Genomic DNA, 27,445 nt, shown 5'->3' with positions numbered 1-27,445 from the left:
GGCGTTGGGGGCTCTTCTTATTATGCGATGCGATGGTCACCTCCTTGGATGTTTCTTTTTGCGAAATTACTAAACACCCTCCACTCTCTTTCAATTTCTCTCTTTTTCTTTCTTTTGACCATTGCCATTTTTGGGATCAAATATCAAAATTCCCCCAAAAGAAAATAAAATTTATCGAAAAACTTCACAAAGTTGCTCTTTTTTATTTTTTTTCCTCATTTGAAACTGAATTTTGTACTTACCATAATGTGGTCAAATAATATTACCAAAAAGTCGGTTTTTCCCCCTTGTTTTACTATAAAAAAATCGGGTCGTCTTTGGTATGTAAATTTGTCGTGTTCGTATATGGGAGCATCGAATTTAATTTTATGAGACGCAAGGTAAATGAGATACTGAAATTGTTGTAACCGTCTATTCTTTCTCGAATTTTGTGTATTTTAAATTTCGTTTGAGAGCGTTTCATTTTGATGCGTTTAATCACAACTTTTTCATAATGATTTGACATAAGGCTCGGAAATTAATATGGTCAACTGGTTAATGCACTTATCTCCGACTAAAAGGTCATAAGTTTGAATTTCAACACCACATGTGAGGGAGAGTCGAACTTACGACTTATTAGTTGGAGATATAAATATTATTCCAATTGCCAATAGATAAAACATCTATTATCATTTTTGAACTCGAAGGTTTTACTCTTCACTTCTGCTATGGTTAGAGTTAGAAATGAAAAAATTATTCAAGACAAGCACAATTAGGTTATAAAATCTTTACTTGAAAAAATAAATAATAAAATTTCTCGTCATTTGCTACAAAAAATGGAAAATACAAATTGTTATTTTAGGTAATAATTACTAATTCTTTTGAAGTTTTATCAGATTAGTAACCCCAAGTAATGTACTCATGACCTTACCCAAAATAGTTGTTTTTCCTTTCAAAAGGATTTCATTTTATTTTTCCAGTTATGGAAACGTGGATTTCTATTTCGCGTCAATATAATAGAATTATTATAAAAAATATATACTTTTAAAAAATTAGCTTTCCAAATGTAGATTCAGTTTTAATATTTGAATTTTGTAAGAAGAACCAAAATAATTATTTTATTAAAGTGCAGATACTAAAATAAATATTTAAAAAATTTAAAAACTAAAATAGAATAAATTTGAAAGTTAAAAAAGACATTGAAGTATATATTTTGAAAGTTAAAGTTTATTTAAAAGTTTTAATATCACAATTTAGTTAAATTATAAATTTGGTACTTATAATTTATTCTTAATTTCAGTTTCATCTCCATGATTTTTAAAGTTTCAATTTAACTCTTTTAATTTAACCAATATACTTCTAAAAGTTTCAATTTCCTCACTATAAGATTAGTAAAACCTCACAAATTGTTTTTAAATGAGTTCTTATCCACTCGAAAGACCACTCTTTTTCTCTCTCTCTCTTACTTCAAACCTAAACTATATAACAATTACCTAGCATGGTTAATAACAAACACACATGTTTATTCTAATGTAATATAACGTAAATAACAATTATATCATAAAAGTAGAGACAATTCATGAAATTTAACGGACAATAAGGACCCAATTGAAACTTTCAAAGTCACAGGGATTAAATTGAAAACCCACCAAATTATAGGGACTATTTATAATTTAACAAAAATATGACACACACACATATATTTATAGGTGGTTGTATGAATAGCATCACTTTGAATATTATTTATTCTTATTATTGTGTTAATTTTACAATTATGCCTAGGTAGAGTAGTTTAGCTGTACCTTTGGCTCTAGCTTTACTAAAATACACGCGTATCCATCTCCAAAACAATGTGATCTTCCAACGACAAAATCAGGGCCGTCCGCAAGAGCGAATCAAACAGAAGTCAGTCTGAGGTACACGTGGACGGTGGAGAGGGAGAGTGCAACTGTAGGAGCGGATGTAGGGAATCGATTCCCGCATCAGCTTTGTCTTATTAGAACAGCAAGGGATTTAGGGAAACACGTGGTGGCCCCCGAAAACCATGGGCCGGGTTTAATGAACCCGGATATGGACACGGAGGGAAATATACAAAAAGATGGAGATAGTCTTGTCCATGGTGGAGGTGCAAATTGAAATCGAAAAAATCGATGAAACCAATCAAAAAATTTGAGTGATACATGTTGATGCAGGATTCTGATCGAGGTGACATGCTAGCTTGTGAGATAAGGTGGACTTCAAGTTTTTTGAAATTGCCTCTTACAAACAAAATTTTTGCACCAGTCTGATGCTAAACCATGCGTGTACACTTTAAAACTTAAGTTAATAAGTTGGTGTTGAGTCGAGCTTACTAAAATGCATAAAAATTAAATATCTTTTAAGGACTATGCCTTTTCTAATAGGAGCATTGAGAAATGTAACTCTACGATTGTGGCTCTCTGTCAATTGTCCATAGATTATTTGCCAACATAATAGACATTTTATTAGGAGAATCTTCCTTTCAAACGAATGGAGCTAGGCTTGATTTTATGATTTTTTTTTTTGACAAATTTACCTCTAATACAAATAGTTAAATAAATACTTGATTTTATGAATTTTTTTCTACCAAAATTTACAAATACAAAATAAGCAATTTATTAGGAAACAAAGTTAAACCAATAAATCCCCGTTTTCATCTACAAATTAAAAAAATAAGCAACTTAATTGATTTGAATTTGATACTTTATCATTTCAAATCTAGAAAAACCACTAAACCTCTATTCCGACTAAAAATTTTCATAATCTAAAAAACTAATTTTCTAAAACCACTACAAATTGAATTAAAGATATCGAAATTTAAAAGGCTACAAACTAACCTACTTATTTCAAATTTTATCATAAAAAAAAAACAATTTTCTTTATCAATTTCTTCAAGTGAGTACCCCAACTCTATCCTGCTGGAGAGATTACATTGGATATAGCTTTTTCTATGACTATAGAAATTGTATGTACCTAAAAAAATAGAAAGCATTCATAAAATTTAAAAAATATATCTTCTTTGTAAATAGTAGAGATTAGTTGTAATTACATTTACAAGCACCCTAATATAACTTTTCTCGTGATTTTTTTTTTTTTTTTTTTTTTTTGAAAAAAATTGGGTTGAAGATGAATGATTTAGACGATTGTGTATTTATAAAAGAAATTTATTTAAAAAATCTCTAACTCCCCAGTCTTTGTGTGGGAGTTTAGTTAAAAATGTTGGGATATATGACATGTAGAGCCCAACGGTTAAAAATGTCAGGATTTTGTACTTTTATATATTGTTTGTTTCTAAATACCTATTATCTTTAAATAAATCTATTTTAAATGATAGTTTCGATTATTTTCCATTTATTTTATTTGATAGTACAATCTATCCATTTATTTTCTAGGACCCACTTGTTTTTTTTTTTAATTTACTTAACCTTCATCTCTTCGGATTTTTTTTAGTGATGCTATTTTCGGAAGTAATTACGAAAATATGTCACTTCCCAAACTATTTTCAAAAATAATGTTTTGGAAATAGCAGGTAGTCTTTCAGAGACGCCCAGCTAACATGGTGTAAGTGCCACGTTAATTTCTTTTAAAAAAATAAGGTTTGGTCGTCTCTTCAAGAGACAACATGTTTAGTGGGATTTAGAAAATCCCGCTTAATCGTCTCTTCAAAAGATGACAATATTATTCTAAGCAAAAACAAAACAATTATTATTTATATATAACACAACATTTTAAAATAAAATGAGTATGGTTGTGTAGTGGATAAAGGACCATCTAGAAAATCAAAGGGTTGGGGTTTAAATGGTGAAATTGGTGTTTTTTATTTCGTTTTTGTAATATTATTATTATTAAATGATTAATAAGAACTCAAAAAATAAAAAAATAATTAATCCTTTAGAATAATAATAATATTACCAAAACGAAAAATAAACACACATACTGTACTCAAACCCAAGCCTTTTGGCTCCCGAGGAGGTCTCTTTGACACGTGGAGGACGCTTATTGGTGTTCAAGGATTAAAATATCCCAGGTTCACCTCGAACCTGTCGAGGAGGTCGGGTTCGTCCATTGACAAGGCTAAGTATAAAAAGCCCCGGTTCGACCTGGACGAGTTCGATCTGCTCAAACCCGACAGGTTCGACATAAAAAAGGACAAAGGTAACTGCCGGTCGTGAGTACTGTCGGGCCCGCCACCTATAAATAGAGGAACTCATTTCACGCTCAGTTATCGAATCTCACTCGAACTTAATATTGAGTCCGATCAGAACTGACTTGAGCGTTAGAGAGTTTGCCCTCTTGTGCAGGTTTACTCTTGAGTTCAGGTCAAGTAGGGGACCGAGTTCAAGCTTGGTTCGTTTAACAGCGTCGTGTAATTCTTTGCATGAACATATTGAAATATTTATTTATTTCTAATGTTGTTTCTAATACTTCAAAGATGTTGGATAATCACAAGAATCCTGAAATTTGAAGGGAAATTCAACACGTGTATATGGGATATCTGACCATCTTCAAAGGCTCTTCGTCACTAAAGAAAAATGTGCATAAGAATAAAGTTAGTAAAATGGTAGGAAAAGGTTGACGACAAATTAAACAACTTGCAAAGCTACAAAAACGAACAACATATAGTGGCCATATATAATGGCAACATATAAAAAAATCAATAGATATGGTTATATACTAAGCGAATAGACAATAAATACATTGTATATAGATCAATATATTCAATGGAATAGAGTAAACAAAAAAATGGAGTTACATGATAAGGTATTAAAGAGAATTAAATCGATCAATTGATTAATTACATTTTATATCATAAAATATTGATCGTATCGTATTGGACCTTCTTCCGCAAAGCCAACGATATCCCGAGGCTTCCTTCTGCTAATCAGTCGGTGGCGGTCCCTTGGATCCCTCCGTTGTTCGGCCTTAAGCTCAATATCGATGTAGCTTGTGGGGTTGCGACCAATCCACGGGATTGGGTTTTCTTCTGTGAGGGACCCAAGGGACTGTCCTTGGCTCTTGGTGGAATCAGATTCTCGCGTCTCCATCTCACTGATCAATGGAGATTCGGATACTCTTGGCCCTGAGAGAGTTGTGCTTCACGACATCCACCATGCTTCTCTCAATTTTGAAGATTGCTCCTTCATGCATGTTCATCGAGAAGAAAATCGTCTGACAGATCTCCTTGCAAAATACGACTTTCAGGCATGTAGTTCCATTGATTGGAACCTGAACTTTCCCCATTGACTTCTACGTGTTGTTGATGGTAATTTTTCAACTTCTGTAGCCTCGTGGCAGTTCCACATTAATAAAGTTTTATTTCTTTATGGAAAAAAAAAGAAGAAGAAGAAGAGAATAGGCAATAAATACCATCTATGTAGACCAAGATACACCCAAGAATAGGGTAAAAAAAATAATGTATGATAAAGTATTAAAGCGAATAATTAATTAGATCAATCAACCAGTTAATTACATTGTATATTTAAAATATTCATAGTAAATATAAATTTAAGAGTAGTATAAAACAATGGTAAAGTAAATTATAATAGAGGGTAAATATGATGGGTTGAAAATCAACGGAAAAGAATTAGTGCGCCAAACCGATAAAACAAAATTTACAATTCTAGGGTACGTACTAAATTGAGAATTCAAATAAATATATTATGAAAATACATATTCATAAATAATTATTCCTCCAAATTATGACACTTTTGACTCTTTTCTAAAATTTCCTAAATTTTCTCTCTTCTCCTTGGAAGAAAAGGTTCAAGCCAAGGCCCAAGAAAAATAGTTATTTATGCACAATGTATTTTCATATATGACAATTATTGGAATTGATTTTAATCTCTTTATTAAATTTATTAATATAGTTTTTTTTAATTCATTTTTCGTTTCTATAATTTAATTGCTTAGCATAATTTTTACTCTTGGGGTTCATTGAAAATTAATAATGAATAATAAACTATTAATAACTTAAAGATATAAAATATAATATAATGTTTTTTTCAGAAGAAAAATACAATATAATATACTTAGCTTCAAACAGAAAAAAAAATAATAGACATACAAATGTATTAATGAGCCTTTATTAATATAACTGAAAAACGTAATATATGAATGATGCGTTCAAAAATATTTATAAGAAAAGTAGTGAAAATTGGCTAGCCACAAGCCCACAAGCCCACAAGCCCAAATTTTGTCAAAGCTATTTGGTCACAAATACATTCTTTTTAATGTTCGTTAATCTCTATCTCTTTTTTGACCTAAGTTATATTAAAAAAATTTTCAAATATATGTTATTAATTTGGTGATTCTAAAATCGGTTTTAAAATAAAATATTATCATTCAAAATAACGTTTAATTATATGAAAATCACTTGAAAAATGTGTAACCAAATATTAAAATAATCATATAAAAAATACTTTCACAAAACGTTTGTCATCGCTAAAATTACTTATTCTAAAATCATTTGTTTCACAAACATGTCCTTAGCAATCATACAAAAAATATTTTATTGAAAAAGTGCCTAAGAAAAAAATGGTTTATCTAAAAAAGTTACACACGTTTAGATTAAGCTCGCGTGGAACGTATTAAAGGTAAAGTTAATAATATATAAAAGATATTTAAAATAAAATTTTATTTTCATATGTAGGAATCATTGGTTTGTGTTGGTCAAAGGTAGCTGGGCCAACCTCGTCTTTTAACAATTCTTTAAACTTCAAACTAATCAACTAATTAGCCTTCAATTTCAAGTCTCTCTCGTAAGTCATAATCAAAATCAACCCTTCCCTTCTCATTTGGGGAAAAATTTTCTATTATTAAATCAAAATATTCATCCAAATTTTGTTCTAAAATTAAAAGAAAGAAAAAAGAAAAAAGAGAGAGCATGTTTAAGAGCCTTTTTTATGGATACAAATTACTTTCAAATGGTTCCAAATAATTTCGACCTAAAATGTTTTTATCATTGAGTTTTTTTAACAACTCTGGCTTGATGTTGTCCGCTTTTGATTCCACCCAAAAGACCTCATACCAATGAAGATAATTGTTAAAACTTATATACCATGGATCACTCCATTCCCTTCCCTAACCAATGTGAGACTTTGTTTGCACTCCTTACAAACCCAACAATATATATATTATGTTCACTTTAGTAATTAATTTATCAATTCTAGAAATATGTTTTAATTAATTAAACTTTTTAATGATTCAAAATCACTTCAATTAGATTGAAAACACTTTTAACTATAAATTTGGATACCAAAAGCACTTGTGATCTAAGTGAACTCCTAAACACAACTTTAATTATAAATTTAGAAATATTGTTACTCCAATCTCCATACACATTAAAATATACGGTTGTAATAATAATCTTTGTCTTAGTTGTTTCTCTAAAAAAAAAAAAGGAGAATCATTGTCTCCCTCAGTTTGATTAAGAAAATGGTTAGCTTCGGATCGACTCGATTGAGCGAGGCAGAGGGCTCCGGACGCCATGCAGGTGACCAGCAAAATAGAGTAAGCACTCCGATGCTAAAGTCAGCAAATATCCAAATCAATTCTAGAGAGAGAATTGGGTTGTTTGCACGTACCCCAAAATGAAGCGGAATGGTTCTATTTATAAGCAAAGTCTCCGATAACGTTCCCGACAAGACCTCAACGACTCTTTAAGATTACCGTGAAATGCAACATGATGTCACGAAGTCTATCGGAGAATAGGTTGAGCCGAAGTGATAGAAAATAACCTAGATAGTCATTTTAGTCGGCTCAGCCATACCACGTCGACTTGGTATGAGCAGTCATGACCGAGGCGATCAAACCGTGACTTCGAATAGAAGAAGTCATGCATGCATTGTGTGAGCTAAGAAATCACCTACAACATCCTCAAAAGTTTGGGGTAATAAGAATAAGGGCAGCCTGTCCTACACATTTAGACAATTATTTAGAATCATGGAGGGAAAAAGAAAGAGAAAAAAAGAAAAAGATAAGAGAAAAGCTAGGGAAGAAAAAAGAAAGAGAGAGAGATGAGTTTCTCAATTAGCTAGTTTTTGTAAGCATATGTGCATGTGCCTTGTGTATTTCTTAATTTAATTAAGGGTAGAGTGCCCTACAACTTTTATTAGGTATATGAAGTTCCTTAGTATGGAAATTAAGGATAGAAGGGTCCTTCCATCTTACCTTACCATGCCAAAGAAGCTTCACCAAATTGCCCTTGGAGGGCCCTCGTTATTAAATCTTATGTCAATTATATATATTTTTTGGTTTAAATATTATTTTATGACTGGTCACCCTTTTAGCTTTAATCCAGTGTACTTTTGAAAGGTTTATTTTGGTTCCTATATTTTTAACTTTTAATTTTTTTTATCTCATTTCTTTTCATCATATCTTTAGTTTTGACATTTCACCCATTAAATTTTTCAAAATGTAGCCATAAAATTATATTAAATGGTTTACATTTGGGTATAAAATTTTGTAATTATGGATCAAATTAGTTACTTTTTAAAAATATAAGGATCAAAAGGAACATTGTGAGAGTACATAAACTAAAATAAAATGAACATTTTAAAGATAGAAGAACCAAAATTAAGTAAAGTTAGAAATACACAACCAAAATATTATTTAAATCAATATATTTCCCTTATATTTTCTACCTCCATTTCTCTTTCTTTCATACTCGGTGCACAACTATTAAATTGGTAGATAAGGAATTATATCCTTAATTAAAGTTGAAAGAAATATGTATATTAGAGAAAAGTTAAAAGGAAAAAAATCTTCTTAAAATGTATTCTCCTACTTTGTCCTTTAAATACAAGTGATATTGAATATAGAATATTTGGTCAAAAAGGTTATTAATTGGCCATGATTGGTTCAACTTGATAGGGTTTAAAAGATATTTTAATTTAATCCAATTCAACTATCGACTAATCTTTGTTTCCGATGGAGGATGTGGGGTAGAAATTTGAGTAGTCGAAAATATGTATCTTAATTATTTTTTTCTTTAAATAGGTATGATCCTAACCAGTTGAGTTATATTTAAAATAGTAATAAGGTAACTTAATCTAACCTAAATTAATAATTTTATATTTAAATTATAGTTTTCCAATTTATTTGTTTCTAAATAGTTCACCATTGTATCATATTTCATTCTATGATAAAAACTTAATTAGGAGAAAAATAATAATATTTTTATCCCTTTGAAAAATGATTTTGTTGATGTCGGAATCCGATCTACTACATAGTCAGCAAACATTGATGTGGGTATGTCTCCTTCGACATGTGCCTAACTTGCAAAACCAAGTTCAACATTCGTGTAGTGCTTTACCAAATGCATTCTAAAGCTTAAGTTAGAACTCAGTTAATCGGTAGAATTAAGAGGAGAGCAAAGAGTTTGGTGCAAGATGTTGCATACCCATAAGAAGGGTTTCATAGCTCCTTTTTTTTTTTATGGGAGAGCTATCTGGAAGGACGTGCTTTGATAAATTCGGACATTATTGTTGAGTAGAGAGTTCTTAACATGCTCTAATAATACTATGTCACGTGAGATCATACTCCCGTCGGATATCAATGGATATTTCATCTAGTAAATTGTGTACGAGAGAAGTAGTCGTGCCCCATCTCCTAGACATAAGGGTTTTCCCTCCTTCCCCTATTGAGTTCGGATGGGGCCTAAATTTTTTGAGGCATTTTTGTATTTGTCCACATATATATCTTGTCAAATTTAAGTCCATGTTTCAAATACTTCTTGGAATAGTAATTCTAAGGACAACTTTTTGGAATAGTCTTTAATTATATAAAGTACCTTATAGCAGTAATATATTTATCAAATTTTGTAATATTATGCTGATTTTTTTAGCATGTTCATTGAAAAATAGAGAACTTGAATTCATGGTACTAAATTCTCAGTAACATATCGATATTTTCATTGGTATTTACACATATGTCTAGGGGTACGACGTCAATATAAGGAGTAAATCAACATTTTCATAGTATCACAAAAATCGATAAAATATAAAAAAATATATATCAACAAAATATTGTTAACGTGGAGTACATAATATTGATATTAATATTTTTTAACTTATTTTAAAAAGTAAAATATTTTTTATTTTTATAAACTTTTCTAAAAATTTTCATCGATATCAATATTTTATTGATATATATTTTTTATTATTTTTATCGAAAACATTGCTTAAAGTAAAGTTAGAATAACAATAAAGATAAGGCTCAACTTGAAGATTTAAAAAATTACTATAATATCTTAACTAACCGAGTTTGTTGAATTGACTTAATATCCATTTTTGCAATATATATATATATATATATATATATTAAAATTCTGAATTAAATAGCTAATTTTTATTAAATATATAACTCATGAGTTATATGAAGTATATATATTTGTTGTAATGTAAAAATAACAAAACTCTCAAAATAAAAATATGAAATATATGAGAGATATATTTGCTGTAATGTAACAGTGAGTAACTTGATTTTAGGTATGAAAAATAAATACTTGGTACATTGTCACAGGGTGTTCAAAAAATCCGATAACCCTAAAAAACCGATAAACCTAACCCAATTCATACTATATGGGTTGGGTTCCAAATAAATGAAAATTCTACGGGTAAAGTTGGTTCAAGGTTTCACCTAAAATATATTTGGGTTGAACTTATTATTAATTTTAAAACTCTTTTCCTCACCATAAATAATTATATTTAGTTATATATATTTTAATTTTATTTAATTCAATATTTCTATACGAATTATTTATTCTACGACGACTTTTTAAAGTTTTTAGATGTACTTTTTCACCATATAAATAAACATCAACTTATGGATCTTGAATCAATGTTAGAAAATATAAAAACAAATGTTTTGGATATTATCACATTTACTCTTTTTTTGTTATACAATACTTTGAAGAAGTGATCAAATAACCTAACCAATCCAAAAATATTTCATGGGTGAGTTTGGTTTGGTTTATTATTTAATAAGGATTGTTTAGGTGGAATAAATTTACAATTCCAACAATTTGTTTGAGTCTAAACCATACTTACAATGAAATAATATCACAAAAACGAAGCTGAACAAGAAATAGAGGAAGGAAAAAGATGGAGGAAATGAAAAACTAAAGCCTAACTATGGAGATTCGAACCTAGCTATATACATTTACCAATTTACCACGGTCCACTCCAAGCTGATACATTTTCTATTTAATCAATAATTTATTATTCCAAACCTTTATGAACATGCCAGTGGAGCCCTCCGGACGGCGCTTTTTGGGCTTTGGCCGGCCGGCCGGCGGCTCTGCCGTCTTCTTTCTCTAGATTTTACTTGCCGGCGTCGACCTTTTGGGTCCCACCGGCCACCACATCTTCTTCTCTTTATTTTATTTAAGAATTTTCAGTTACCGAACCTATCTGCCTCGGTTCCGAACCGAAGCCGTGCGTTTTGAATGCTCAGGTAGCTGCTTTCGCTTGGAGGGAAAAACATGCCTTGCCAAATTGACGTTAAACCCCTTGCTTTTCCCTCTTATTTACCCCATTATTTGGATTGAAATCTTAATTTTCTCCTCAATTTTAAGATTTATTTTGTTTTTGTTTCTAAGCTCTTAAAATATTTATTTTAATCTCTAAATTTTCTTTTTAATAAAGTAATCATTTTAGTAACTTACGATATTCGTCTCAATCAACTTATGTGACTCTAATACATGTCATATAATATACATATACTTAAATGCACATTATTGTTTTTTAAATAATTGACAGACAAAACAATATCTAAAACTAAGATGATTATTTTCTAAAACATTCAAGAACCATAATGTTTGAAAGTTCAATAATCAAAATAAAACAAGTCTAAAAGTTAGCTAGGGATCAAAATAAGATTTAAACATAAAATTTATCATAAATATGTTAGTCTATTAAATTTATCTTTTGTGCACTTGGATGCATGATATAGTTCAAACCTCTATTTCCTAATTAATGTATTTAAAATAAATTTAGTGGAGCCGATATCATGTTGTGTGATAGGTTTGAATCTTCTCTTTCTAACATTTATATATTAATATTCTTAAAAATACATAATTTAGGATGTTTCCTTGTATTTTTCTTCCTCATGTTTTAGTCTTCAAACTTCCCAAACCAGTCTATTTTTATTCTTATCTCTGATTTTTCGATATAACATTTTTAAATAAAAAGATCATGACATGTGATATTATAAGGACTTATATTCGAACCAACTGGTATAAAAAGTTAATAAATGAAGATCAAAATAAATATTTGTGAAAGATTAAGGATTATAAAAATTAGATTAAATTAAATAAAGGTAAAATCCATCCATCAAAATAATATTTATAGTATAAAAGTGGAGAATTGATATTTTAATAGCATGAATATATAAAACTAAAAGGAAAAGAGAACAAGAACAAGGAGAAGCACTGGGTCTAATTATTGAATTGGTTCTAATTTTCATTTGTTTCTTCATTAGGACCACCAATGAAAATTTTGCTTTTTACAATTACCCTTAAAAAATTTACTAAACAATTGCAAAAAATGATTCTACTTTTTCTCTATGAGGTTGACAAATTGAATCATTAAATTGTTTTTATGGGAAATTAAAAGCATTAAATTATATCCAAATTAAAGGTAGGTTTTTATTTTAATTATCAATACTTGTTATGCATATATCTGTGAGTAATCATGAAGATCTTAAAAGATGTTTAAATATAGTTTTTAATCCATAAATAATATATATATACATCTTTAAACCTTTTAAAACTTTATTTCGTTCCTTAAATTTTACATTTTATACCTTATATTTTTGTTTTTTAAGGATGCATTTGATGACAATTTTTCTCTCGTTTTTTAATCACGATTTCTTTGTATGTTACCATCTTTCTTTGAATTTTGCAGTTGAATTTAAATAAAAAAATTAAGACTACATTTTTAAATTTTCAAAATTTGATTAATTTTAAAAACATTTTAAAGAGTAGTTGGTCTATATATCAACTTTCATTTTTGAAAATATAAAATAAAAATAAAATAGTTATTAAATGAAGCCTAAATTTTAAGATTTCTCTTTTTTTTAAGTAGAGTCACATACTCTAAATTACATTCTTTTAAAAGTAACTTCTTGACTACAAACATGTGAGAGTTTCTAACGAAATTTTTATCATCAATTATTATAATCAACATTTATGTTTACTACATTAAATTGAATATATATAATGAAATTTAATGGATAGGGCAAACTTTTCCATAGAATTTATGCTGTATGATATGAAGAAAAACTTAGTTATATTTTTACTCAAGTACTTAACTTAAGTGAGAGTCGAGTTTAATTTTAACATTTTGATTTCAATATTAAGTCGTTTTTTTTAGTACAACTAATATTAAGTTAAACCTTGAAGTTTAAACTTTTTTTAGTACAACTAATAGTAAAATTTATATACTCTCTCTTTCAGTAGTATGTTATGTTGTTGTTATTATTACACAGATTAAAAAAGATAGCTATTAAAAAGAAAGGTAAATTTATAAGGAAAATAGAAGGATCAAATGAACCCCTTGTTATTAAAGATCATTATTCTTTAATCTAGCTCCTAGTCCTAGATAAATGTATGCCATAACATCCCTAATTAGTTAATTGAAATACATAAAAAAAAAACATTCCTAATTACTTATATTAAAATTTTGAAAAATGGGCGTTGAATGATGAGTGAGAGAGATGTTGCTGAACTAAAACATAAACATCAATGACAATATATAAGTTATAGCTCAAGTGATTAAGACATATATTAACGATCAAAACATATCGTTATATATATATGCATAGGGACATATGAAACAAATACGTGTTAAAGTATCAAATTAATTTCTTTGGGAGATAAGGTGGTATCCCAAATGTGGCATTTTTAAGTCACTATTTAGAAATTAGAACTATGCATTTCAAAAGTTAATTAATGACTGGATACCACCTACTCAGAAAAGAAATAAAAATAATTATGCACTTCAATATCTTAGAGATCGAAATATCATGTAAAGTTAGGATCAGATAAATTCATTTTACAAACGGCCTAAAGGAGCTAATCCTAATTTTATTAAGAATTCAAAATTAAATCAATTTTTGACGATTTTATAATATTTTTGTTTCTTATTTCTCGTATTTTAGAGAAAATAAGCATCGGATAACTATTCTTATTTTCATTTTTATTTAAAAAAAATCAAAATTGTGTAGAAATTCTTAACGATAAAGTAAAGATTCTTATTTCTGGTTTTATCTTCTATTTTTTTCAAAACATAAATAAAAATATTATTTTATAAATACCTAACAAAAATTTTAAAAAATAGCTATAACATAAAAAATTGAATATTTAATTAAAAAATTAATTTTTATATAAAAAAGTACTTTTTTTAATTTAAACTTTTAGTGGACCAGAGACCAGAAATGATTGTCAAATATACTTCTGTTATTTTTTTTTAATAAAAGAACAATAAATATTAAATAGTTATCACCCGCCAAAACAAGTTAAAAAATCAAGACAGCCTGAGTTTTTTTTTAAGAGAAAAATACTATATAACCATCTAGTTTAAGCAACGTATATTAATTAGTTTGGTTTCGTAATAATCAATTAAATTTGTTGGTTTTTATTTTTATTTTGTTGGTTTGATTTGATTTTAGGTGGTTAGTTTTGTAATAGTTTTGAACTTTTCTTGAATCAATAAAACTAATATAATATGGATTCTAAAATAAAATCTTACATTTCCATTCAGAGTTTTAGATACCAATCTTAATTTCTAAGCTTAATACCTTTTCAATATAAATGTTTGATGTTATACTCTTAACTATTTAAACTAAAAGATAAACAAAATGAACAAAAAAAAAAAAGAAAATTGATGGTATAACGAATCCTTTTTCTTACATCAACACCAAAACTAGAATAGGAAACACTATCTAACAAGAATATTATTTTTTTAATAATAATTAATTTTTTTTTCCTTTCTTACCCATCAAGCTAGATTTTCTTTTCATTATTTAAGAAAAAAAATACATATAATAGGTCTATATGCCTTATTTAAACTCTATTTTTTCAATTTTTAAAAGAGTGCTCTATTTATATGTTATAAAATATTTATTACACATAGATGTTAATAGACGGTATAACGATTTATATCTTGTTAGTTGACTCAAATTTTAACGGAAAGAATTGAGTTCAAATTTATTAAAATTTAAAAATAATATATATTTTTAAAAAATTTTAAGGACTTAATCGAGAAGGTGGTTAAATTTTAATGACGAAAGTAGTATTTAAAATGTCGATGTTGATGAAAATGTCGATGTTCCGATTTTACGGACATGTCGATGGACATATCGATGGACATATCGATGTCGATGGATATTTCGGGAAAAATAATGGAAATTGTGGAAATTGATGGAAATTTTTTGAATTAGCAAATAAAACTTGAATTATAGCTTAATTAGCCTATAACTAATCACCTTCAACCATTAGATGCAAGAATATGACCATTTTAATTATGAAAATGTCCATGTCGATGGAAATATCGAAAAAAGATTTTTTTTTCCTTTAATGAAGATTGATGGAAATTATTTAAATACGTAAAGTAAACTTTAATGGTAAACTTTCGACTACTTCTTTAGTGTTTTTCATAATAGGATTCATTTGGAATGAGATAATTACCGACTTGGTTTCTAAATACATTTCTAAATTCTAATTAACTCATACCTATTTACTTTTTACCTACTTCTATTTTCAAATTTGAATTTACCCATTTTTCAAACACATTTTCAAATCAATCATCAATCCAACTTTACAATCAAATTTACACAATTTTCAAACACCTCAACCTCGTGATTGTGTCATTTTTCCAAATTATCTACCAATGAGATCCATATGTGCTTCATATTCTACTCATTTGAGCAACTACTTTCAAAACTTTCAGTCTAGGATGACCGGGGAGAACTGTTGTAATTTATATCAAAGTTATCAAGATAGTGCGCTAGATCCTCTGAGATCATCTTTTTGGTATTAATTAAGTTACTTATTCTACTTCATGTTTGACCACTATATGTATATAATAATATTTTATTTTTTAAAAATTCTAAGATTATTTCAATCTTTATATATGTCAATATTTCACATATATTGTTCAAGTAAGTAAGGACTAGATTGGATTAGAAATTATCAATAAAGCAAATTTCAAATCTTATTAGTTATACTTTATACAATATTAAAATTCGAATGTTTCATTGAACAGACTAAGATTACAATCATCGAGGTTGTGAGAAATTATAGACTTGTAGTGGCATAGTAAGAAGATGGTGAAAATAAAATAACCTTAAAAAAGAAGAAGAAAAAAAAAAGACATATCGACATTTCGACATGTCGACGACATGGGGGGAAAATCGACTTTTCTCCTATGTCGATGTCGACATGCTCGACACGTTGACATGTCCAGCAACATGTCGACATGTCTCTCGACATTTTGAACCCTGAACCTTGTAAACCTTCGGAATATTTTTTGGGGTGTGCAAACCAAATAGAATAATGTCTTTGGGTTGCACCAAGTCTAAAACCGAGTGGATTTATTTTTTGTCCCATAATCCCCCATTATTATACATGTCATAACACGTAATATCTGTGTACTTTTCTTTAATTATACATCCAGGTTTGTTTAAGTCTAATATGTTGTACGAAAGCAGTATTTAACCAAATAATAGCAATGACAAAATTTTGATTAAAATTAGTAATTTTGGAACCTAAAATAAAATGTTGTGCACATAGGCAGATCTACGTGGGCCTAGGAGGGGCTGGAGCCCTCCTGAACTTTTTAAATTAAGAATATGTATATACAAATTCAAACTAATTTTCAAAATCTCTCTCTCGCACAGCGGTAGTGATAGGCGCTAGCCCCTCCCCCATGTCTCCTGGGTCCTTATTATTTTCGTAATTTTTTTTTCTTAATTCATGATTTTTCCTCCCTTTTTAAATCAGTTTTTTTCTGGTGAGTTTTATAAAAGGAAATTCCTTTTGTCAATTTTACTTTTCAAAAAACGAAAATAGATCCTACATTTTAAAAAAAAGAAATTGTAAATTTTCTATACAAATATGTCATTTTTTTAATTTTACAATCAAATATGTATATCTAAAAAAAATGAAAAGGAAGAGAATATATAGATTGGTAAAACATTTACGGTCTAATGTTGCATGCAATTTCAAGACTCGTTTTATTGTCAATTTATACATTGTTAGGTATTTTGGTATTTTTTAAAAGTAAATTATTGTATCGATGTCTTTTTTTTTCTTCTTTAAAATCATCATTTTCATATTCAATTGTTCTTATTTTATATACTTTTTTATTTTAATTTTTCATAATCTAAAGAAGTCGAAAATTTGAAGATTCATTGTCTAAGGTAAGTTTTTATTAACTTTATAAATTTTATTATTTGACGTTATTTTAAATATAATAATTAGTAAAAGTTTGGACTAAAATATAAAATTTGCATGTTTCAACAACTTTTGGAAGTGTAGACTATAATATAAAGTTGTTATGTTTCAACTTCTTTTATATAATGAAATTATCATCATTTGTATTTTATGTATTTAACTTTTTATTTTATTATTATTAATATTTTTTGTAGATTTAATTTGAAATATAAATAGAGATATTATATATAAAAAAAACCGATTAAGTCATCCTCTTGAAAAAATTACTAAGTAAATTTAGAAAAATTACCGACAAAATCTAGTCTAAAAACTAGAATTACCAATTTCAATTGTAATATTCAAGACCAAGTTTGTATAGTATATTTACGAATGACTTACAAATTAGTATGAAGTTCCCCTCAACAAAATTTATGGATCCACCGCTGGCGGTGCAATTGGGACCAGAATTATAATATAGGAATTGATTCGGTGACATTTCTATTTCTTGTTTATTTTTTAATAAAATAGAAATGTGTTTGATAATCATTTCTTACCTTTCCTTCTCTAAAATTAAAATTTTAATTTTTTAAATATTTTTATTCAAAATTTTTATGTTATATTTATTTTGTAATATTTAATATGCATTTTATAAGTTCAGAATGATTAAGCAATACCTTTATTTATGTTTTTTAAAAAATTAGAAAAAAAACGACAAACAAGAAGTTTTATTTTATTCTTTCAGAATTTTTATACAATTTTAGAAATATTATTTAAAAATGAGGGACAAGAAACATGAATAATTATTAAACGGATATGTTTAATCAGCAATTACTTAAAAAAGAAATTGTTCCAAAATAATGAAGAGAAAATTCATCATTTTAAAATTAGGTAGAGCAAATTGAAACGAAACAAAAATCATGGGGTAAAAGGGTAATTTAATCTTTAAAAAAAAGTTTTTTATTTAAAAAGGATTACTAATTCGGACAAATGTTTTTGTTTTAAATTTTCTCACCCGTTAAACGCAAACCGTTAGGCCATCTTGTTCGCGGGAGGCTCGGAACTAGCTTCGGTCTCACTTTCTCCAACAAAATTTGGAGGGAGAGATAAAACTGAAGAGCGAGAAAGATTTTTGAGAAACAGAGAGAAACATTGGAGAGAAAGGGAAACCCAGAAAAAAAAAAAAAAAGGAAGAAGAGGGAATTCATCCCCCAAAATTCTCTCCCTCTTTCTGTTTTCTTCACTTTTCAATGGCCCTTCACCCAGAATCAATAACCCCCATCTCCTAATTCAACACCCAATTAGTTTTCTGGGCAATTGGGATTGTTTGGATTAGTGTAGGATTTGATTTGATCTGACTCGATTTGATTTTCTCTTTTCATTGTGGATTCTTGAAAGTTGTAATGGCGACAGAGCAAGTTTTTCCGTTTTCTGTTGCTTCTGTGGTTGAAGATGTTCTTCAGCAGCATGGAATCCATACGCGGAACATCGACTTGATTTCGAAGAAGGCTGAAGAAGACTGTATGTTCTTTGTTTTCTTGTTTTCTGGCCACCCTAGAATGAGATGATTTGGAATTTGTTTCGTTTCTTTTCAATTTGATTGATATGGTAAAATACAACCATTTCTGGTGCGGAAATGCATTTTTAAAAATTTGGGATCATTGGTTAGATTTTTCTTTTCTGTTTATATATTTTTCACTCTAAATTATGTTGTGATTGGGTTTGATTTGGGTTCCTGAGGAATTCAATCCCATTGGCCAGTTTGGTGCTTAGATCAATTGGATTTCACCAACATGAGATACTGAAAGGAAAAAAGAGAAAAATCTAGCTATCTAGGTAAATGAAGCACAGAGAAATTTAAAAAAAAAATGTGGGGTTTAGGTGAACTTTCCCCTTTCAAGTACAAAAATTACATGATATTAATGATGAGATTTGGTTGATGTGAAAATGAAACTGAAAGTTCATCATATTATTACTTTGAAGCCTTGAGAAGGTATGAAGCAGCTGGGTGGCTGAGGAAAACCGTTGGAGTTGTTCTTGGTAAAGACTTGCCAGCTGAGCCTTCTGAAGTGGAATTTAGGCTTGGATTGAGAAGCGGAATAATTCTTTGCAATGTTCTCAATAAGGTTCTGCCTGGGGCAGTGTCAAAGGTATAATATAGTTTATCTATTTTCTCCATGAAAATTTTTGGCTCTACATCATCTAAAATGATGGCCATTCAATTACTGTTTTTTGTGTAGGTTGTTGAAGGCCCCTGTGATTCAGTTATTATTCCTGATGGGGCACCCTTATCTGCATACCAGCACTTTGAAAATGTGAGGAAGTTCTTGGTAGCTATAGAAGAAATGGGGTTACCAACTTTTGAAGCCTCTGATCTAGAACAGGTAAATCTGGTAGTTTTGTTGAACCAGATTGATTTTATCTTCTGGTTGTAGTGATATATATTCCAAGTCTATGGTTATGTCAGGGAGGAAAATCTGGAAGGGTCGTGAACTCCGTTCTGGCGCTCAAATCGTATAGCGCCTGGAAACAAGGAGGCGGAAATGGGGTGTGGAAATATAGTGGGGCAGCAAAATCGCCTACATCGAACAAAAATGTGGTGCTCAAAAATTCAGAATCATCCATGAATTCTTGTGCAAGATCCTCATCAGCTAGTGATAATTTTTCTCTTGAACTGTCCTCATGTGATGACCATCCTGGCAATGAAGCAGTGAGTGAGCTTTTTCATCCTTCTTTTCTTTGTTTGCCTCTTCTACTTTTTGTTATATTGTTTGTTGCTCAAGTCGGTTTAAGGTGCCTTAGGTTCATTCCAATTTTGTCTGCAGGGATCGCCCCGTCCTTTACATATGCTACTTTGTCAACTTCTTTCTAACAAACGGCTTGAAGAAATCCCCACTGTAAGTGCTAACTTCTAATTCTTGAGTTTTCTTTTCTTGTCACAGTAAAAATTAAAGGACAGATCTCACAGTTCTGTGTCTTTGAACAAATACTACCAAGTACTTACTTCTTCTCCCTTCATTTCCTAACCTGTCCTTTGCTTTTTTTCTAATGAATCCATAGATTGTGGAATGCATGATTGATAAAGTCATGGATGAGTACCAGCGTCAGTTAGCAACTCATAACAATATGGTATACTCTCTATTTCACACGGTATTTTATGTCAGCAATCTCTATTTAGAGGATGTGGAATGTTTTAATTTCTCCCTGCATCTCAAGAGTAATTATTGTTAAGAGTTAACATCTCGAATTCTGTCTAGATTGTAACTTCTAATCTTCTAATTGTCTTGATCGCATAGCTTAAGTGATAGAACTTGATATTTTACTTATGAACAGAGGGTAAAAGCCAAAGGGAGATTTGAGAGCTCCCCTATCTCTCCCAAAATATATACTAGAATATCCTCTCCATTGGCTCTATCCAGCTAAATACTCTAGCCCGTCATTTGCTTACGTCATTACATTAGTTGCAAGTGGGACCGACATGTTAACTAACAATCTAACTAAAATCTAAGGTTGTGTTTTCATATCAAGTTCTCCCTCTCTAGACCCATTTCCGTTGATACACATTTATGATTGGTGTGGTGGCCTATCATTAAATTGATGTATCTTCACTCTATTCTCTGTTTATTCTGCACTTATGATCTTTCCTTCTGCCAATTTGACAGATGAAAGTAAGTCCAGAAGACATAGCAGGATATGTATCTGATAAGTCTCCTCCAGAAAGCAGTTCTGCTTCTGCCAATGAAAAGGTAGCTGTGAAGTTATATATCTTTCGAAAATATTTTGGCAACCAAGTTAACAATTTAAGAAAATTCCTTCTTAATCTTGATGGGGTGTGTGTATATATATATTTTTTTGTTAAGATTGAAGAGGATGCAACAAGTTTTACTGAAGAAATAAGTAGTCCAGAAGCAACAACTTGTGCTGAAGAAGCAAGTTGTCCTGAAGAATTAAGTTGTCCCGAAGAATCAAGTTGTCCCGCAGAAAGCTGTCCTGAAACAATAACTGACAATTCTGATTGTTATAATAATCGTGATGAGGAATCGGAACGTAAAGCGTTGAGAAGACAGATGCTGATTGAACAGCAAGAGAGAGACATAGAGGTAGCTGGATTTCTATCATACGGGCCAGTAGTTGGTTACTTCTATGGAATACGTAACTTCAAAAAATTGATTTCTTTTTTGTAGATGTTGAAGGGTGCTCTTGGTGAAACCAGAGCAGGAATGCAGATTTTGCAAATGAAGTACAGAGAGGAATTTAACAATCTTGGTACAAATTATTAACGAAGAAGCCAAATTTTTCTATCATTCTTATACTCGCTGCCTTTAAATTTATTCTCAGTCTAATTGCTAGCTGCCTAAATTAGGTAAGCACATGAGTGGTGTGGCTTATGCTGCTTCAGAATATCGGAGAGTTCTTGAAGAAAATCGAAAACTGTATAATCAAGTCCAAGACCTGAAAGGTAGCATTTCCAGTGGCTTGGGCTTTTAGTTTTGTAATGTTAACATTCTAAAACTAATAATGGTCATGCATTACAATCTATCAGGAAATATCAGAGTATACTGTAGAGTTCGACCGTTCCTTGGTGGACACTCAAATCGTCCCTCGACCGTTGATCGCATCGATGAAGGGAGTATGAGCATTATTTCACCATCAAAATACAGCAAGGAGGGAAGGAAATCATTCAGTTTTAACAAAGTATTTGGACCTTCTGCAACACAAGGTTCACCAACTTCTTTTGATGGTCTTATCATATATTTTTCTTTTCTGATATATGAATATTTAGTGTCGACTTTCTTTCTGTGCAGGGGAAGTATTTGCGGATACTCAGCCTTTGATCCGGTCTGTGCTTGATGGATATAACGTCTGCATATTTGCTTATGGCCAGACTGGATCCGGAAAAACCTTCACTATGGTAAGAGATTAAGCACCAACATACCACAGCTTATTGTTTCTTTTTCAGTGGTGTTACTGAATATCTCATTTGTAAAACTCCAGTCAGGACCAGAAGAGCTCACTGAGGAAACTTTAGGTGTAAACTACAGGGCATTGAGTGATTTGTTTGTTCTTTCACAACAAAGGAAACAGACCATCTCCTATGACATATATGTTCAGATGCTCGAGATTTACAATGACCAAATTAGGGATCTCCTTGCGACGGATTCCACTAACAGAAGATATCCTTCCATTTTTTCTTTCCCCTCTTCTTTCTTTATTTTCTCTCATATAATGAAGCTCTTGATCTTTCTATAATGCACATCCTTAAGTCATAAATACATTGGAAGTTCGTAATAGTTCTCAAAATGGGATAAATGTGCCGGATGCAACCCTTATACCTGTATCATCAACATCAGATGTTCTAAATTTGATGGATCTTGGCCAAAAGAACCGTGCTGTGAGCTCGACTGCCATGAATGATCGGAGCAGTCGTTCCCATAGGTACATTGGCCATCAACTGAGATGGGAACTACTCTTGAAATAAGTTTAGTTTTAAGATTTAGGCAAGACTTGTAATCTCATATAATCTAATTGTTTATGTAAACAATTGCAGCTGTCTAACTGTTCACGTTCAAGGAAGAGATTTGACATCCGGAGCGACTCTTCGTGGGTGTATGCATCTTGTTGACTTGGCAGGAAGTGAAAGGGTTGACAAGTCGGAGGTAATAGGAGATAGATTAAAAGAGGCACAACATATCAACAAATCTCTTTCTGCATTAGGAGATGTTATTGCCTCTCTTGCCCAAAAGAATTCACATGTCCCTTATAGGAACAGTAAACTCACACAGTTGCTCCAAGATTCACTTGGTATGTTTTTACAATACTAGTTTCTTGGTAGGGAAACTGTCGAGTGTCTCCCTTTTGGCTGGCCAATCACATTTGCTTCTATATCTTTCAGGAGGTCAAGCCAAGACACTGATGTTTGTTCATATAAGTCCAGAGCCTGAAGCTCTTGGAGAAACAATGAGTACATTGAAGTTTGCTGAAAGGGTTTCAACTGTTGAGCTCGGTGCTGCTCGGGTTAACAAAGATAGTGCCGATGCGAAGGAGCTCAAGGAACAGGTTTTGTACCTTTTATTGTCTTTCATTTGAATGATAAGATTTGGAAGAGCATTTTCATCTCTTTCTTATTTTTGAAAAGAAGAATACCTCCCTGCTAACTGGGTCATAGTAACCACTAAATTTTTTAACCATGGTCTTTTTTCTCTCAAAACCTCTCTATATTCCTCTCTCCCATCCGTCAAAACTTAGTGGTGATCAGCAAGAAAAGTAATGGTATATACTGTCTCTCGTGCTTTTACATGACAACTTTATTTCTTAATGCCAGATAGCGAGCCTCAAAGCAGCCTTAGCGAAGAAGGAAGGTGAAACGGAGCAACATTCTCGATCAAGCACTCCAGAAAGAAGTATGGTGAAAACTTTCTCATCATCCCCTTCACTTCCTAGCTGGAAAAGTGTTGTGGAGATGTCTATTAATAGAACAAACTCAATGGAAGATGTTCGTAACGTCGAGGTATAAGTTCGTATTCAAAATCAATGTGTAAATTTTGTGTAGTTATTTAAACAAGCGATTACTTTCAATTCAAATATCTGAGACAGTCAAAATATAGATAATCCTCATGTGGGTATGAATCATCTTTTGAAACACATCTTGCTCATACATGCTTAGTTGCTAACAGGCTCAAAACAAAGCTAGCACGAAGCTGAAAAGAAGAAGCTTAGATCCACGAGACATATTACGTAACTCACAACAATGGCCGCCCATAAGTGCAGCACTCGGCAGTAGGAGGCCGGATCAAGATGATAAAGAATCGGTTTTGAGTGATTGGGACGACAAACTTACCATTAACAAGAATGAAAACTGGGATATTGAAGACAAGTTGCCTGAGACATTTGATCAGAATTGTGTTCTAGATCCTTCAAAGGTGTACCCTGAAAACCTGTTCAATACTACCGATGATTCTGATGATCATGAGGCTACAAATAGCGAAACATCAGAGCCAGAAGTAATTTGGCAGTCAAGCCTTCCACTTCCAAAAGCTACAAGCATTCCAAATGGTTTCGGATCAAAGATAAAGAAACCAACTCCTCCTAAGCAAGCCAAGAGCCCAGAAACTAGGTAACTAATCAATCTTTTTTATTTCTCTCTCTTCTTTGATCGTCGTAGTTAGAAGAATATAGTTTATGTTTCTCTTCGTCACTGAAACCTTCTCTGACATACCACGTGTCTTGAAAAGAATTTGGAAATATTCAGGAGTGCTTTTGACAGGATCAAAAGCACTTCTCACTCAAAATCTTGATGTTTAAAAGTGATTTATTAGTACCTTTTGAAAAAGAAGTAAAAAACAGTTAAAATACATTCTAGAGTGTGTTTGGCCCTGGTGCTTGTTAGTTGTTAAGGAAGTACTTTCAGTGCAGAATCAAGTACTATTTACTAAAGTGCTTATAATCAAAGTAGTTTTAAACCGATCTCTCAATCTATCTATCACACTTTATCCGTATGTTTGTTGCACTAGATTGATATATTTGATTATTTCTGCAACTAGGAGTTTCATTCCTTCATTGATTCCTTCTCCATCACGGAAACCACAAGCCGGAGTTGCCCAACCGCTGCCAGTGCACAAGGCAGCAGGCAAACAGGCATTTCCAGTTGAAGGGAAGAGGAGGGGTGGCTATACTAAGTGAGTACTGTGGGATGGAGTGTGTTCATGAACTTATTCTTCCTCATTTTTGTTTTTTCTTTTCTTGTATCTATTTATTGTTGTATATAGAAAGAGAGAAGAGAGAAGAGAGAGAGAGCGAGAGAATTCTCTGATGAAGTGGCAATAATTCAAGTTGCCTAAGTTTCTCTGTTCAATCTTCAAATGCTTGGTGATGGGGTCCCTCCTTGCACAGTCCAATTTTTTTATATATTGGTTCTAGAGTGATACAAGTTGCAACTTGGGAGCAAAAAGAAAAATAGAAACCTCGGAGTTCTTGTTTGTACCACTATCCCTTTGCACCACTGATTCCTTTTTTCTTTTAGTATTACAATTGAAACGATGGTGAGAATTCAAACATTTTATTCTATCTATAAAGAAGGTTATTAAGGGTCTGTTTTGTATACCATACGAATTTTATTTTATTTTTTTTGATTTATTGAATCCAATGATTTAGTGAATATCTGTTTGGAATGTTTATTTTTTAAAATTGTTTTTGGACTTTTTTTATTTTTTTTGATTTATTGAATCCAATGATTTAGTGAATATCTGTTTCGAATGTTTATTTTTTAAAATTGTTTTTGGACTTTGTGATCTAATAAAAGAAATTCTAAAAACAATATTGGTATGTTTTCAGTGAATTTAATAACCGTTTTTAGCTTGTTTGCCATGCATACATTCGTTTCTCTTAGTGATTTTTAAGTTTGTATCAAAATTATAAAAGTATAGTTGGGTTAATCATTGATAGCATAATGATATGTTGATGATATAGAATCCAAAACAATTTGAACAATATTGAAAAATAAAAGGGGAATTGTAATGAAGAGTATATAGTTTGTCCAAGGATTTTACAAATATGACAAATTTGTAGGTTGAAATGTTTATCTCTTGGATTAGACATTACAATTATTCTTACTCAAATCTTCTTGGTTAGAGATAGATGCAAATTACGGATGAACTAAGCTCATATTGACCAATATGAGTAAGAGTTTTGTATACCTAAGTATAAAAATATATTCTACTACTCTTCCAAATATGATAAAACTACTAGTGCAGGGTGATGTAGGCAATTGTATAACTCAAACAAGCTACAGTAAAATTCAAGCATTAGATTGTTACTTTAAATGAGAGTAGAGTAACAAAAAATGTTTTTCAATCTTAATACTAAATTTAAATAAAGTTAACTTTGTTCATTTTGGTCCATGTATTATCATAATATATTTATTTTGGTCCCTATATTTTTAAAAAGTGACCAATTTGTTTCCTATTTGCATGAACCCCTATAATACAATTTATTTCTGTATTTTAATAAATTTAGTGAATGAAGTGTCAGGCTAAAATTATAATCCAAATAAATTAAATACAAATGAAAATAAATTGACCAAACTAGACGTTTCAAAGTACCAGTACTAAAACAAATAAAAGTTGAAAGTATAGTAACCAAAATACATATTTGGAAAATACAAACACCGAAACAAACCAAAATCGAGAGTACATTTTTTTTTAAGAAAAGAAGAGACTTTTATTAAGAAGAAATAAGATCTTGATTCGACACAGGGGCCAACCAATCACGGATACAAATAAACCAACATACACTTTCCTCTAATTCGAAAGTCCTGCGAGCGAGATAGTGGGTACAAAAATTACCATGTCTGTTTACTTTATTAAAAGAGATGATGCCGCAAGCATCTTGAAGGTGTAAATTTCTTTGACTACCCACGTTATTTCAAGAAGATCACCGTCTTCCCTTCGCAACAGCTTATCTACCTCCATCGAGTCCATTTCCACCTGAATAGGATAAGAAACCATAAACAACAGGTTTCGTATCCGTTCCAGAATAGCCATAGCTTCCAACATCTTCACACTCCCACAATTATCGACGAAACGGTTGCCTACAAGAATGATGACACCTTTCCAATTACGCAAGACCCACCCAAGTCCCCCTAACTGCTGAGTCTCCGACCAAGCCGCATCAATATTCAGTGTCCAGGTAAAAGGGGAGGAGGGGTCCAGGTAATTCTTGCCTTAATTTCTCCGTTTTTATGACGTGTTGTTTTTGCTCTGGTGATTTTTCGGTCCAATCTTGTGTTGTTTTCGATAATGACTTTCCTTGCATTGTGAATTAAGGTTTGCGTATTAGGACTATCCCTTTTGAAAATCACATTGTTCATGTGCGTCCAAATTACGCACAAACCAATCATCAACATCTCCACTTCCTCCGTGTCGCATGATCTAGCATCCATTTCCAATAGTCCCAAATTTTCCAGCTGCACCTGTCAACGATTTGGATACCTTACAATCCCAAAATAGATGAGTCGCCGAA

At 30.9% G+C, this 27,445-nt stretch overlaps 1 protein-coding gene across 1 annotated transcript; it reads left to right on the top strand.

The window, feature by feature from the left end:
• Positions 1 to 18,524: 18,524 nt before the first annotated feature.
• Positions 18,525 to 25,526, top strand: LOC111007519 (kinesin-like protein KIN-14G). The gene is made up of 19 exons (XM_022279911.2): positions 18,525 to 18,949; positions 19,412 to 19,578; positions 19,669 to 19,812; positions 19,896 to 20,138; positions 20,254 to 20,325; positions 20,489 to 20,557; positions 21,091 to 21,174; positions 21,289 to 21,528; positions 21,613 to 21,694; positions 21,792 to 21,887; positions 21,972 to 22,148; positions 22,234 to 22,340; positions 22,424 to 22,602; positions 22,703 to 22,864; positions 22,977 to 23,230; positions 23,322 to 23,485; positions 23,751 to 23,936; positions 24,103 to 24,542; positions 24,970 to 25,526. Exons 1-19 carry the CDS (start codon positions 18,832 to 18,834, stop codon positions 25,106 to 25,108), a joined length of 3,123 nt encoding a protein of 1,040 aa, XP_022135603.1. The 5' UTR covers positions 18,525 to 18,831; the 3' UTR covers positions 25,109 to 25,526.
• The last annotated feature ends 1,919 nt before the right edge of the window (positions 25,527 to 27,445 follow it).

Source organism: Momordica charantia, assembly GCF_013281855.1.
Source record: "Momordica charantia cultivar OHB3-1 chromosome 6 unlocalized genomic scaffold, Mcharantia_2.0 BLBB01000006.1, whole genome shotgun sequence".
Taxonomy (NCBI): Eukaryota; Viridiplantae; Streptophyta; class Magnoliopsida; order Cucurbitales; family Cucurbitaceae; genus Momordica; species Momordica charantia.
Note: the sequence above shows the minus strand (reverse complement) of the source record. Positions and strands in the feature narration are given on the sequence as shown.